The sequence below is a fragment of the Nannospalax galili genome, unplaced genomic scaffold (assembly GCF_000622305.1).
Source record: "Nannospalax galili isolate Female #2095 unplaced genomic scaffold, S.galili_v1.0 scaffold1090, whole genome shotgun sequence".
NCBI lineage: Eukaryota > Metazoa > Chordata > Mammalia > Rodentia > Spalacidae > Nannospalax > Nannospalax galili.
The window spans coordinates 388,309-403,908 of record NW_008327607.1 but is presented as its reverse complement, the minus strand read 5'-3'; the positions used below and the strand labels follow the sequence as shown (position 1 = coordinate 403,908).

Genomic DNA, 15,600 nt, shown 5'->3' with positions numbered 1-15,600 from the left:
GGGTAAAAGCTTTTAAAATTTAGTATGGCTGTTTCTTATTGTCCAAGAAGGCAGTATTCTGTGAGTGCAATGCTTCTAAAATTTTGTGGGCTTCCTATGAATCTTATTGGAGTTCACTTCATTAGACAAAAGTCACAAGCAAAAAAATCTCTGTGCATCAGGCTTTTCTCTATTTTTAGCTCGCCCTTAGTATGCAGAGACTCAAGATTCTTAAAAGCCTGGCTTTTAAGGTTTAAACAGGGTTTAATGCCCTTTAGACCTGTAGAAGAGAGGTGAGGGTGTACCTAAGTGGTAGAGTGTGTGCTTAGTATGCTGAGGCCCTGGGTTTGGTCTCTGGAAATAAAAATAGAGGCTGGAGAAACAGCTCAGCTGTCAAGAGTGCTTGCTGCTTTTGCAGAGGATCTGAGTGGAGTTTATAGCACTCACATCCGGCCACTCACAACCAACTCCAGCTCCAGGGAATTCTGATGCCCTCTTCTAGCCTCATGGGGGCACTACGCTCACGTGCACAAACCTCTACACACAGACACACATTATGTACACATAATTAAAAAATAAATTATTTTAGGGGCCAGAGAGATGGCTCAGCAGTTAAGAGCACTGGTTATTCTTGGAGTGGACTAGGGTTCAATTCTCAGCATCCACATAGTGGCTAACAACCATCCAGTTCCAGGGGATCCGATGCCCTCTTCTGACCTCCTAGAGCACTGCTCGACATGAATGTACTTACACACATGCAGGCAATACACTCATACACATAAATTAAAAATAAATAAAATTTTAAAAAATTTTAAATGTTTTCATTTACTTGAATTTTCTGTGTATGAGTGTATTGCCTGCATGTATTTAAGGGCACCCATGTTGCACAGTGCCTGCGGAGGTCGGGGGGCTGGAACTGGAGTTATGGACAGTTGTTAGCCACCATGTGGGTGCTGGGATTCAAACCCAGGTCCTCTGCAAGAGCAGTCAGTGCTCTTAACTACTAAGCCAACTCTCCAGCCCCCCAATAAAATCTTTAAGTAATCATTGTTCTAGTTCACTTTCTATTGCTGTGATAGACACTGACCAAAAGCAAATAGGGGAGGAAAGGGTTTATTTCATCTGACATCCAAGGCACAGTTCATCAGGGAAGCCAGAGCAAGAGCTCAAGGCAAGAACTTGGAGGCGGGAGCTGAAGCAGAGACCACAGCTGCTTGCTCCATCTGGCCCATGTTCAGCCTACTTTCTTATAGGCTAATTCAGGGCCACCTGCCCAGGGGTAGCACCACCCACAGTGGGCTGGGTCCTCCCACAGCACTCAGTAATCAAGAACATGCCCCCATAGACATGGCCATAGGCTAATCTGATGAAGAAACTTTCCCAATTGAGACTCCCTCTTCCCGGGGGACTTTAGTTTGTGTCAAGTTGATAAAAACCAATCAGTAACTCAGGAGTAGAGAGCTTACCTGACAGATGGAGGGCCCTGGGTTCTAATAATCTTTAGAAAGCATTTTTCCTGGAATACCTACATATGGCCTCTCCAAGCTGTATAGCTTTCTCAGAGCATGGTGGCCTTGGAGAGTCAGACTTTACCCCATGTCAGATAAGGGCTCCAAACAGAAATGTGGACTTAGCATAGTACAATAGCCCCTAAGCCAGAAGATAGTGTCAGTTCACTAAGTGCAAAATTTCAAGAGGAATCCTTAGGCAGTTCAAATCCCCATTATCACCTGACCTCTTAATTCTCAACGGGATAAACAGATTCAACAAAACTTGCCATTTCCCAGGGTTGAAAGTTTGACGTGAATGATCCAGGAAACTCCTGTGAAAAATCACACAGCCCACAGCTACAAGAGGCTCACTTTCTCCTTTTGATTGACTTGGACCTCAGCTCATGGGATGGTGCTACCAGAAATGAGTGGGTCTTTCTTCAGTCAAACCTCTCTGAAAATGCCCTTACAGATACACCTAGGTCTGTCGTCTCCTTGGTCATGCTAAATCTGAACAAACTGAAAGTCTAGCTGATCCTTCATGCCCTTGTTCTTCAACCAGCACCCGCAGGCTATTGAGAAGAAAACTTCAGACTACAAACGTGGGGCTGGGAGAAGACCAACAGACCTCAGATGCAGTGAGGATACCCAGAGAGACGTTGGCTCCTTATCCCTACTAGAACGAGGAAAGACGGCAGAACTGCCCACACCAAGCATGCACAAGAGAGGCAGCCCAGAGCAGCTCCGGGCCACAGCATCCGTGCGTCTGGTGTGTACCATTCAGTGGGTTTTAATCCTTAAAATAGCACGGCCATTCACACAAGACAATAAACTCACTGTTTCAAAGCTGGATAAAAATAAAGAGCTGCTTTCTCTCCTGGGATGTTGGGAGGCTGGGATGGGTACCAAAAACAACAGAGTGGGAGACAGCTGTTCTGTTGTCCCTTAGGGACTGTGCTATCCATCTCACTCACTTCACACATGGGGAGACTGAGACCCTGAGGAGTCACTTACTAAGGTCTCCTGGACTCATTTCTCACCTTGAGTCCTCACCTGCAATAGGTGAGCCTGAAGGCTGGTATTCCAGAGGCGGCAGAAGTGCCAGCTTGGGGGATTTGTTCAGCAGTCCCCTCCCTAAACCCCTCCAAAGTGTGTGGCCCCAGTTGCAGACAAGAAGTCCAGTTCCTCTAACTAGGCTCATGAGCTCTTCTTGCTCAGCTAGGAATCACAAAGTAAGACTTTCTTTCCGCTCAGGGGAACGAGTGCCTTCTCTTTCAGCTGCAGATGTCTGTCTTGGAACTGCGAGTCACTGACTCTGAAGCTCAACAGCAACTTGCCCTTTGCCTGGTGGGCACTGAAGTTTCCTCAAGGTATACCAAGGGGTTGAGACGTCCAATGGGATCTAGGTTATTGATTGACTTGCTTCAGTACTGGGGTTAAACCCAGGCCCTCCATTTGTCAGGCAAACTCTTCACTACTGAGCTATGTCCCCAACCCTCTTTTCTCTTTATTTTGACACACGTCGCACTAAGGGGTCCCAGCTGACCTTTAACTCACTCTGTAGCTCAGATTGGCTTTGAGCTTATGATCCTCCTGCTGAGTTGCTGGGATTACAAGCCTGTACCACCAGGTCTGGTTTAGACCTGGATTTAAACTCTAGCCTCTCAACTTACAAGTTTTATGATTTTGGGGAAATTAACAAACCTCTCTGAATAGTCATTTCTTCACTCTTCAAAACAATAATGCATTCTCCATAGAGTTGTTTAAATAATGCAAAATATAGCAAACACCTAGGTCAGGACTTTTTCTTTTTGTTTTGAGATAGGGTCTTATTGTGTAAGTCCTGGCTGGCCTGGAACTCTCTATGTAAACCAGGCTGGCCTCAAACTCAGAGATCCACCTGCCTCTACCTCCCAAGTGCCTGTGATCACTGCCACATGACTATCATCTCTGCCAACGTAGCCATCCTCTGAAGGTCATTGTCAGCATTGCCACCGCCACGTTGTGGAAGGGGTGTCTTTGTTACCATGTTATACCAACGTCAGCTCTGCTGTCTGCACCTCCAGCACCCTTGTAACCATCACTGCCACCACACTTTGGTAGCATAACACATCCCTCATGCCCATCATATCATCACCAACCCCTGGTTTTTGCAACAGGAGCTCATGTAGCCCAGGCTGGCCTAGAACTCACTACAGATGTATAGATCTGTACCAGAACAGCACCCTCACCTCACCTTCACACATCCATCCTCTCAGCACCAGTTTCTGTTTATTTTGAGTGTTTTGCCTTTCATGTATGTGCATTATGTGGCACCCTCACCTCACCTTCACACATCCATCCTCTCAGCACCAGTTTCTGTTTGAGTGTTTTGCCTTTCATGTATGTGCATTATGTATGTGCAATGCCTGCAGAAGCCAGAAGAGGGTGCTGGATGCCCCTAGAACTGGAGTAACAGACTGTTGTTAGCTGCCATGTGGGTGCTGGGAATCAAACCCAGGTCCTCTGCAAGAGCAGTCAGTGCTCTTAAGCACTGAGCCATCTCTCCAGTCCCATTACTGTTTAAGAGAACCCACTTGACAGCTACAGGGCTCAAGCAGATCACTGGTCTCAAAATCGTTGGCATTGCCCTGACAACCACTCCAGATGAGGTGTCCACACTCACTGGACACCGAGTCGTAGAAGTACTGGTGGGGAGCGCCTTTGCAGGGATCCCTCCCCATGGACAGCTGGTCCAGGACAGGGAATGTGGAGCTCCTTGATTGAGACTGGCTACAGAGTATGGAAGGACAGGGTGTTGTGTGTCCTTCCTTGTGACTGGCTAGTTTTCTTTCCTGAGTATCTTCTATATCACTGGTTGCCAGGCATGCCTGCAGCTCTAGACTATGCCTGCAGTCCTAGACCATCCTGTACATGTCCGTGCCCCTAGACCTTGCCTGCAGTCCTAGACCACGCCTGTCATGCCTGTAGTCCTAGGCCTTGCCTGGAACCTTGCTGTTACCAGTTCTGCTCTGAGTTCATCTTCTAGTACTCTAGGAAAGCTGGCATGCGCTTCTCACAGGGCCTTGGGTCTGTTCTGGGAAACTGCTCACAGTTGCCACAGCCCTCAAAGGCCAGAAATGGGTGGTTAAATATGCCTCATACTGGCCTTTACCCCACAAACCGCGTTGTCTCCTGAAAGATGAAGACAAAAGACCGAAGTTTCCCTCCTGCCAGCGCTGCTCCCTGGGAACCTGGCTGAACAGCAGTCTTAGGTCTGTTCCCAGAGCTGTCCTGTTCTTGGCCACCTGGGGTTCCACTCTAAGCCCTGGCTCTTCCTGTCTAGCAGGAAACATGTGCTAGCAGGGTGTGGAGAGGGAGGGGCGGAAGTTCAGGGAGTCTCCATCAGCCTGGGTGGGATTCCATTCCCCACCCACAGTCAGCATAATGTCAAGTCTCATCCAGGTGTCAGTTTCCTTCCTTTATAATGTTGAACAATGTACCTTTTTTTTTTTCTTTTATAAGCTAGAGTCTTCCCTGACTTGGCATGGGAAGCCCCTTCTTCCCCAATCGTCTCTGGTCCTTCACCTAGTATAGCCATTTGCCCCTACTGGAAGGGGACTGCTGTCTATGAGCAAACAGTAGCCACATCAGAGACTCCATATTGCCATCTCCATGACACTCTGTCTTTGGGGAGATCACTAGTGTTTTGGGGATACCCCTTCCATGTTACACACTTCAGTTGCCTTGGAATCCCATCTAGTTTCCCAGAGATCAGTCTAGATCCCATGAAATCACATCAGGAAGAACATACTAAGTGGCCAGCACTGCCCTAGGCTTACAATGGAAATGCAAAGTGACTGGAAACTAGACCCTGGCTTCATCAAAGGCTGAAAGGCTGAAATGGACAGGAACGCATACATTAGTAAAGCAATAAAGGAGCACAGATTGATCTAAGAGATGGGACAAGAGCTAAGTCATAACTAGCCATCCCATTCTTCTCTCCCAGAAGAGCACGTGGGTTCATGGACCACAACACTTCATTCTGGTGTCTTGAGGTTTTTATTGACTCATCTCTGGCTCTAGGAAGAGTGGGCATAACTGTCAAATGCATCTTTTCCAAAGGGCTTGACATTCAGCAAGCACTTACCAAGTGCACTGAATGAAGAATTAGGCCATGCTTGCACAGATTAGCAAACCTGTCTTGTGATCTCTGTCTCCAACTTAACCAGGACCCCCATCATCTCACCACCACCTCTGCTACCACCCAGTGCCCTTTTCTTGACCCTAACCTCACTGGCCTCCTGGTGCCCACTTTTACCTCTTTACAGTCTGTTGTTCTCCACACAGCAGCCAGAGTGATTATTTATAATCCCATCAGTTACTCAATTCGATCGGGTAGGTTCACTGGTGGTTACTATATTGGACTATGTACACTCATGTGTAAGTAACAAAAAGAGGACCATGTGATGGGCAGAAAGTATCTTGGAGGAAAAAAAAATAACCCAATGTTGTGCATTACATATCAAATAAAAAGTATAAACACAACCAACAAAAATCAGATCCTGTTCCTCCTTAAGCATCCCATCATATCACCTGTGCCTTGATTATCTGCCTCCCTTGCTGAGCTACAAGCACCATGTGGGAGGTTGCCTTTGCGGTTCGCTGCTGGGTCCATAGTGCCTAGCACAGTGCTTGGCATGTGGCCAATGCTATATAAAATACCTGTTGACTGTACCAAAGGATGGAGAGAAACAGACAAACATGACAGATCAGAGGGTGAGTGAATGAAGACTGCTGCATGGTTACACGAGCCCAGTAGATGGGACCACTGAAGGAGTGGGAAGGGTCAGAAGAGGCTTTGTGAGAGGACAAAATCTGGGCGGCTCCAGAGGAAAGAGCACAGGCGCAAGCAGGGAAACTGGAAAGTGTGAGATAACTGAGGAACTGAGACGGCTCCACCCTTCCTCCCTCATCCCAGCACTTCCTGCTCAAGGTAGCAGCTCTGCCTCTCAACCCAGGCTTCAGTGCCTACGTCCTGTCCTGCTGTAGGGAGAAAGAGCTTGGGCCAGGCCCTTTCAGATCCTGGTTGTTGGGTATGAGAAAGGGCCTTATGCTATGCCCCAATAAGCCTTCTAAGAACACCTAGCAAGGGGTCCCTGAAGCTCTCAGGGAAACTGTAGCTCTCTAAGCCTTCTGACAAGATGAGCACTGTAGCTCAGAACATTCCCATCCATCCTCGTTACAGCTTCTGCCTTCCTCCTAGGGAAGACACTGGGTCACTTTTCCCTGGAAGGGTTACTGTATGAGCACAGGTTGAATCAGGCATGTCTGGGCTCTAATCCCTGTCTCATTTCTTAAAAATATTATTTTCTTTGAGTGTATTGCCTGCACGTATGTAAGCGCACCCATGTGGTGCAGTGACCACGGAGGTCATTAGAGGGCATCAGAACACCTGGAACTGGAGTTTTGGACAGTTGTTAGCCACCATGTGGGTGCTGGGAATCAAACCCAGGCCCTCTGTAAGAGCAGTCAGTGCTCTTAAACCACTGAGCCATTTCTCCAGCCCCAGCCCATCCCATTTCTTACCGGCTATGGGTCCTTAAACCCTTAGGTTCATCTGTTAACAGATATTAGAACACCACGTGGGCCTGTTGTGAGGACAGTTACATGTAAAGTGCTTAGCACGGTTACCTGGTAACTGTGTACTCAGGTAGCAGGTATGGTTACTTGTTGCCTGCTCCTGGCCTGGCAGCTCTTTCCGCTCCAAGGCATACACAGGTGTGTGAGAGGGGCTCTAGGCTTGTTACCAACATGCCTTGTATTCTAATGCTTCAGAGGGCTGGAAGGAAGGGTAGGGCTCCCCTCTACTCCGTAGTCCACAAGGTACCTAACACAGTGCCCTGGCACATGCAAAGAGTCCATCTAACAGAGTGCAAGCTGGCTGCAAGGCACTGTTGCAGTGATGAAGGAGAGCCTGGCCCCACAGGCAACTTCATTTCTGGGGGCCCTCCTCTACTCATTCCTCTCCCTGGGGGGTCTCTCAGGAATAGAAACTCCCTTCTCTCACCACCTCCCCCCATTTTTAGTATGGTCTGAGGGGATGACTCAGTATCTCTAAAGTCCTTTCCCAGCTGCCACTGCCTAATGCCAACTCTGCTGAAAGCCACAGCCAGGCCCACACCTGAAGCCTCAGTGAGAATAAAGGAAACGCTCTCTGCCCAAGTCCGGGGATAAAAGATCAGATGGTTCCAGCACAGGCACAGTGGGAATGCCAAGGTTCAGAACCTGACAGCTAGCCAACTTGTTCGACAGCACTGTGCTCTTTGTACATCCATCCACATCCCTTCAACTGTCAGAACACAAACAGCACCAGACACCACCGCTCTAGCCCCTGCAGTTACAAAAGACCAAAATCCTTGTCTTCAGGGAGCCGGAATTTCTGAGGGGAATAATCAAGTTAACTACGCTACACTGGACCTAGAAGGTGGCAAGAACCATGAGTAAACAATCAGGAAACACACAAGCTTAGGAGGAGAAAAGCAACTAGAACCCAGGTGAGACCAGGAAGGACCCTTGAAAACTTGAATGGAGATAAAGGAGGTGAAACAGAAGGGCTGGGGAGGCAGCTTGGCTGGTAAAGTGCTTGCCATGTGAGGATGAGTTCAATCCTTAGAACATGTGTAAAAAAAGTCAGCTTTGGGGGCTGGAGAGATGGCTCAGCGGTTAAGAACACTAGGCGTTCTTGCAGAAGGCCCAGGTTTGAATCCCAGCACCCACATGGCAGCTAACAACTGTAACTCCAGTTCCAGGGGATCTGACAGCCTCTTCTGTTCTCCACAGCTTGGCTGGTAAAGTGCTTGCCATGTGAGGATGAGTTCAATCCTTAGAACATGTGTAAAAAAAGTCAGCTTTGGGGGCTGGAGAGATGGCTCAGCGGTTAAGAACACTAGGCGTTCTTGCAGAAGGCCCAGGTTTGAATCCCAGCACCCACATGGCAGCTAACAACTGTAACTCCAGTTCCAGGGGATTCAACAGCCTCTTCTGTCCTCCAAGGGCATTGCATGACACGGGTGCACTTACCTACATGCAGGCAATACACTCATACACATAAAATAAAAATAATAAATATTAAAAAAAAAAGTCAGCTGTGGTGTATGTGTGTGTATATGTGTGCATGGGTGTCTAATCCCAGCGCTGGGGAAGCAGAGGCAGGTGGATCCCTGGGGCTCCCTGGCCAGTCAGCCTAGCCTGCTTGGCCAGCTCCAAGCCGGTGAGATCCTGTCTCAGAAATGGATGTGGGCAACACCTGAGGTATGGTTTACTTTGGCCTCCACAGGCAACTGCATACACACATGCATAGAAATATGTGTGTGACCAACCTCCCCCCACCCCCAAAACACACACATCATCAGATTCTGGATTTGTTTGGAAGGTACACATGGTGTGGGAGAGAAGGCTCAAGGGCGACTCAAAGGGTCCTGGACAAATGGAAAGATGAGTGCCACTGTGGACGGGGAGGGAGAGCACGAGAAGCTGTTCGGAGATGTTAGACACAGGTGGTGGCAGTCAGGTTACTGCTAGCTTACTTGGGGAGATAAGTCAGGCAGATTTCATGCTCTTCTGACTGGGCACAGCCCACACCATGCAGGCTACTGAGACCACTTGGCTTGAGGGCCACCTGCCTGCATTTCTTTTTCTTTTCGAAGGGTCTAACAATATAGCCCAAGCTGTCCCTTAATTCACAGTTCTTTAGCCTCAGCCTGAATGACAGGCATGTGCCATTGCCCCTGGCCCAACTTCATTCACCTCCCCTTCAGTCTGCATATTTCCCACCTGTAGAGAAACTCAAGGAAAAGCATCTTGTCCGTGTCGCTTTTGCCCAAGGGCTAGGCCAGTCTACCATTTTCCTTCCCATTCCTGCACCCGGCTGGTGAAACACTCTGAAGAGACCCAAACAGCCCATCCCTGCTGGCTCTACAGACCCCAGTATTACTGGGGTAACAGCACTTTGCTTACATCTGTGAACCTTGTGGGTGCCCTCACCCCATTCCCACCCGGGATCCCATATCCTAGATCAGAATCCAGGAGGAAGCAATGTCTCATCTGGTTTTGAAAGAAAGTGAACCACACAATTACAGAGTATACTACTGGTGAAAAGGACATTCTTGGCCAAACTGTCATGCTGGGAGAACTGGGGGTGAGGTGGGAGGAGGACCACAAGTTATGTCACACAGCTGAGGCCAAGTATACCAGAGTAAAGGGCAGAAGGCAGTGGGGAATTCATTGCCTAAGGATCTGCTCTACAGGAACCTGGTGTTATCTAACAATGGGAGGTGGGCTGGGGTGGGCTCGGAGCCAATGGCCTGGCTTCAAAGCCTGTGGGTAGTCCATAACAAGAGCTCTGAGGAACCAACTAAACATTCCCAAGCACCACAGTGAGCTGAAGCTATTTGGACCCTGCAGTTAGAGACCCTCCCACCTCCACTGGTGGTGCTGGGACTGGTTCCCAGAGCTTCACAAAGGCAGGAGGATTCACTTTCATGGTCAAAGATTATGCTTACAGAAACACATCCAGCCAAACTCAGGGAGTTCTGGGAATTCCAATTATAGTGGGGCGTAGGGAGAAGAAGAGATGAGAAGGAATTTGTGGTAGGGATGGGAGGAGCACTCAGCATGCAAACTTTAGCCCTGAATACTTCCCAGGCCTCAAGGACAAGAAGCAGAACCCAGGAAGGTGGTTTTTATTCCACAGCCAGTAAGTTCCACTCACCACACAGTAACACAAGCTCTTCAGCACCCTGCTACCTGGGCCAGTGCTGTCCAAGCACTTCCAGCAATGATGAGAAATGTCACTCTGGGCTGTCCAGTACTGTAGCTCTAACCCTTTTGGTTACTGAGTACCTGAAGTGAGGCTCCAGCTTAAAAAGTGAAATTCTAAGTTAACTTAAACTTGGCTCATGGCTACCGTACTGGACAGCGCACCTCTGGGCCTGACTAGGCCGAAGGAAGTCTGCTTCAAAAGCCACTCTGGAGACAGAACAAGTTGCAGAAAGAGCTTTGCCCCTGCTCCCTTTCCCAGGGAGAAAGTACAGCTGCTGAAGAGGGGGTGTCTCAAAGTGGGGGGACACCACGGGCACGCCGGATGAGGTTAGCGAGCCGCTTGGCCAGGCCGCCAGTGCTGGGCTCCTCGATGTGGAAGGTTCTGGTGAGGAGATTGTAGAAGGAGCCATAGCACACAGCCACCACAGTGCACGTAAGGCAGATCACGTTATAGGGCATGCTGAAGTCTGGTGTAGGCAGGTTCACTAGCAATGGCTCTGTGTAGAGTCGCACGAAGTAGCTGGAGCCATCAGACACTGGAAACCTAAGGGTGGGGAAGGAGAGTGAGATGAGACAGCTGCTTCTCCCCATTTCACCCAATCTTGCTAAGCAGATACACTGGGATAGGGCTAAACAGCAAGGGCTTTCAGACTTCTGCTGATCTGGAAACCTCTCAAGGAAAGCACCTTACAGGAAGGCTTGATACATACACATGCCTGGTCAGGAAAGCAGCTGGTATTGAAGGGAAGGGCTTGCCTTGCCTACTGTCTTCCTCAGTCTGGACTTGGGCTAAAGGGCCCTCCTCAAACAAACCTAAATAAACCATGACTTACCACCACGACCACCACCAAGACCACCACAACCACCACAACCACCACCATGACCACCATTTCTCACTAGAACAATCTCCCCTTTGGACTATGAGCACAGGGGAACATTTTAAGTACTTGACAATTGCTAAGTGTTCCACTAATGGTCCTTAAGTTCAGTGGGGAGATGTAGGCTTGAACTGTTATCTCACCGTTGTATCTTTCTAGAACCCCTTTATGTAAATCTTTACCAATTTCATGGATTTTTACTGGGATTGGAGTGAATCTACATTAGACTTTGGAAGAGGTAACATCCCCACCCACCTACCCTGTAGAAGCCCGATCAACCATAATGCCCAGCAGGCAGCAGAGGATGTAACACCAGAATAGTGTCTCACACTTACAAGGTGTTGAAGAGAGGGTTCCCTTCCCAGTCCACTGGTTTGGCTGCCACCACACTGGGCACAAGGGCACTGAGGACAGATGGGCTGCAGAGAAGCAAACAGATGGCCCACATTCCTTGCTGGCTCTTCCCACCAAGAGGTAAGAGGTAAAAAGGAGGGTGGGGGAGCACAGGAGGAGTCTGTTGGGGTGTATCCCACCTGACATAGAAGCCATGGTTGGGGTCTGGGGTGTACTCGGTCCACTTGAGCAGCGCACGTTCAAACTGGATGGAGACCTTGGTGACTGAGTTGGCAGGCAGCTGAATCAGCATCTCTAGGAGGTGGGGCTGCTGTCGGTCCTGGGCAGGCTGGTAGTGGATGTAACCTGGATACAGGCAAGAGTTACCTAGACGTTGTTCCTAGGCTCAGACTGCCTACACCTCCTCCGACCTGCCTTGGAGCCATAATCTGGATGTGTACAAGGAAGCAGGTTCTCAGAAAAGGAAGGGCGTGTTTCCAGGCAGCAATCCCAGGACACAGTGAGAGAGGCTGTCAAGGATGCTGCAGATTGCTATCAATCTTCACATCACCAGAACTAGGGCACCTTGAGGTGAGATAGCTCAGGAGGTAAGACACCTACTGCCAAGCCCAACTAACTCAGTTCGATCCCTAGTACCCCCTTGGTGGAAGGAGAGAACCAGCACTGAGGGCTATCCTCTGACCTCCTCATGAGCCCGCACACACACCCCTTCCATAAATAAAAATGTAATACAAAAATTAAAACTGGGGCACCAGACACCATGCCTGATGTGGTAGAAGAGAAGGCTCACAGCCGTTTGGGAATTCTTGCCAAAAATATAGGACACAAATCTTATCAAGTTTCTAAATCTAACCACAAATTCACAAAAAATGCAGGGGATGGAGGGACATATTAAACAGCAGCACAAGGACAAATCCAGCAAGTAGAACATTCCATACAACCAATTATACAACAGATGACCCAGTTTTATCAACAGATAGCGCTTAAACAAACAAGAACATATGAGAAAGCCATAGGAAAACCTGCTACTTTGAAGCTAACAAAAACAAAACAAAACAAAAAAACAGATGAACTACTATAGAGATTGGTAGAACACTTGCCCAGGGTGAGGTTCTGGGGTCAGACCCCAGCACCATTATTATTTAAGTAGTTCATATTACATACACACACACACACACACACGCACTCGGGAGGCAGAGGCAGGCAGATCTCTGTGAGTTCAAAGCCAGCCTGGTCTATGTAGTGAGTTCCAGGCCACTGAGAGACACTGTCTCAAAAAAGACTAGGAAAAAAAAGTGTATGTGTACATATCTGTATGTGGACACATGCATTTGGGTGCTGGTGCCTGACCCCTTGAAGCTGGAGTTATAGGTAGTTATGAGCTGCCCACATGGGTGCTGGGAACTGAACTCAGGTCCTCTGGCAGAGTAGAAAGTACTCCTGCTGAGCCATCTCTCTAGTTCCACCACCCCACCCCAAAATTGTTATTTAAAAAAAGGGGGGCTGAGGATATAGCTCAGTGATATAGCACTTGCTGAACATGTCTAATCCCCAGTACCATAAAGAAACAGAGGGAGAAAGAGAAGTGTAACGCATAAAATACAACAGATAAATAAGAACGGTAATGAGTAGAGAAGAGGAAGGACATAAGAGCTCTGGACTTTCTGCTTAATTTTTCTGTAAACCTAAAAGAACTCTAGAAAACAAAGCTTATTACTTAAAGAAGAGAGATACTTAAGAGATCTAGCAAGCATATGCAATGTAAGGACCTGTTAGGTCCCTAGTCTAACCAATTACTAAAGGCTTTTTTAAGACCCTGGGAGACAGAAAGAATAACAGAAAGATGTCGGAGTGAAGACCGTCGTGCTACACTAACCCCAAATAAACAAATGGATAAAATAAGTGATAATGGTAAGGTTGCTTTCAGATTTTTTTCCCATTAGGAATATATTCTGACATATGTAAAGTTGAACTGATATAGTGTCTAAAATTTACTCAAGAAAAAGAAAAAACTGACCAAACCTACCTAAAAGTGAAGAGAGACAAACAGAAATTCTAGAAAGCTGGGAACTACACAAGGCATGTGATGAGCAGATGGAACCCAGCTGTGTCTGGTGTGTTCAACATTTTCTAGAGTAAAAGATAAAACACAGCTGAGACTGGTAGAAAAGCTCTATGATCCCAGCTATGGGGCACGCTGAGGCAGGAGGAGAGATCACAAGTTCAAGGCCAGCTCCTGACTCCAAATTAAAAAATAAGAAGCAGGGTGTAATAGACAACACCCCTAATCTCAGGGCTTGGATGGCTGAGGGAAGAGGACTGCTGGGAGCTGGAGGCCAACAATTGGCTATACAGTGAGTACACTGCCAGCCTGGTATAAGACCCTGTCTCCAAAAATAAAGGGACAAAAAGTAAAGAGGGTTGGGAACTGGGAGGAGCGAAGCTCAAGGCTAGTCTGAGCTGTCTGAGACCCTGTCAACAAAACAGGAGGGCGGTGGATATAGTTTAATGATACAGCACTTATCTAGCAAGTCCTAGGTTCAATCCCCCTTAGTACAACAACAAAAAGATACAAAACTCCCCAGAACATATAGAATGTCTAGGAGGATGTGTGAATACAGGTTTTGAAGGTGGCACAAAGAACACTGCTGAAAATGAAACTATTAACCACTGAAAATACGGGAAACAGATACACTTAAAGATTTTTCAGTTTTGGGACTGGGGAAATGGCTCAGTGGTTAAGAGCCCTGGCTGCCCTTGCAGAGGACCTGGGTTCTATTCCCGGCACTTACACAGTGGCTAACAACCGTCCATAACTCCAGTTCCAGGGGATCCAACTCCCTTTTCTGACCTCCTTGGGCAATGCATGACACAGGTGCATTTACACATATATAGACAATACACTCATATATATAAAATGAAAATATTTTTTTTTTTTGGTATTTTTGAGACAGGGTCTCCCTGTAGCCCCAGCTGTCCTGGAACTCACTATGTAGACCAGGCTGGCCTTGAACTCACAGAGATCCACCTGCCTCTGCCTCCCAAGTGCTGGGATTAAAGGCGTGCACCACCATGCCCGGCAAAAATAATTTTTTTAAGAAAGATTTTTCAGTTTAGCTGCTGGGATTGACACTGTCTCTTTCTGAAGTCTCTTTCTTCATCATCAGTCTCCCCCTAACACCAAAGAAAGCTAAGCCTGAGTGCTATGACCCAGTAGAGCTCATCCAGCAATCACTAGCACACCTTAGAAAAATAGACAGTGGGGCATGGCAGTACAGGCCTTTAATCCCAGCACTCAAGAGGCAGAGGCAGGCAGGTATTTTTGAGTTTGAGGTCAGCCTGGTCTACATAGGGAGTTCTAGAACAGCGAGAGCTACATAGTGAGATTCCCATCTCAAAATAAATTAATTAATAGAAAATAAAAACATTTTCAAAACTGTTCCTCTTCACCTTACTAAGAAGAGAAAAGAGCACCTAGCCCAGCTCTGACACTTTCTTGGGGGTGGAAACAACCTGTTCCTCTGCCCGACCCCATCTCTGTCTTAAGTCTATTGGATCATTGTGAAACACAAGGATGTGTCCACTGGCCAACGGAGGAGAAAGTGAAGGTGGTGAAGCTGCTGTCCTTGTAATGTTCTATGAGGAGCCATCCACAGCATGTGTTTTAACTGCTTTTCTTTATAAATTGCTCCTGCCTCTAACACAGGGAGGTACCCTGCCTCCATTTTTTCAAACTTCCTAACTCTGAATGCCTGTGCAGACCTTCAGGTGCACTTCGGGAATGACTCTGGGAAGTGAGTCTGGAGGGCCTGGATGGACAAGGAGCTGGAGTGGGTGGGGGTCTGGTCTGGTCTGGTCTGGGACTTAGCTCCTCACTTGGTTTATTCTCCTTGCCCTTGGAGGTGATGGTGAGGGTGTGCACATACAGCCGCAGGTACCAGGGCACGGTGTCCAGTAGCAGCACAGGGAAGGCCCGGTAAGGGTGGGTATTGTACAGCAGCGTACTCAGCTCCCCCTTCTGCAGCCCGTAGCCACTCACATACCGCTGGGCATGCAGGAAGGGCGTTGGCAGGACCTCTGATTAGAGGGGGGGAAAA

At 48.0% G+C, this 15,600-nt stretch overlaps 1 protein-coding gene across 2 annotated transcripts in view; it reads right to left on the bottom strand.

Moving 5' to 3' along the window:
* Positions 1-10,175: 10,175 nt before the first annotated feature.
* Positions 10,176-15,600, bottom strand: part of Pigt (phosphatidylinositol glycan anchor biosynthesis class T) — an 11,417-nt gene continuing 5,992 nt past the window's right edge. For both annotated transcript variants that reach the window (XM_029564315.1, XM_008835633.2), the window contains exons 9-12: positions 15,380-15,580; positions 11,683-11,848; positions 11,485-11,568; positions 10,176-10,815 (exon numbers count right to left, since the gene is read on the bottom strand). In XM_029564315.1, coding sequence (XP_029420175.1) covers positions 10,563-10,815; positions 11,485-11,568; positions 11,683-11,848; positions 15,380-15,580 — 704 coding nt within the window. In that variant the 3' untranslated portion in view covers positions 10,176-10,562. The remainder of the gene's footprint in view (positions 10,816-11,484; positions 11,569-11,682; positions 11,849-15,379; positions 15,581-15,600) is intronic.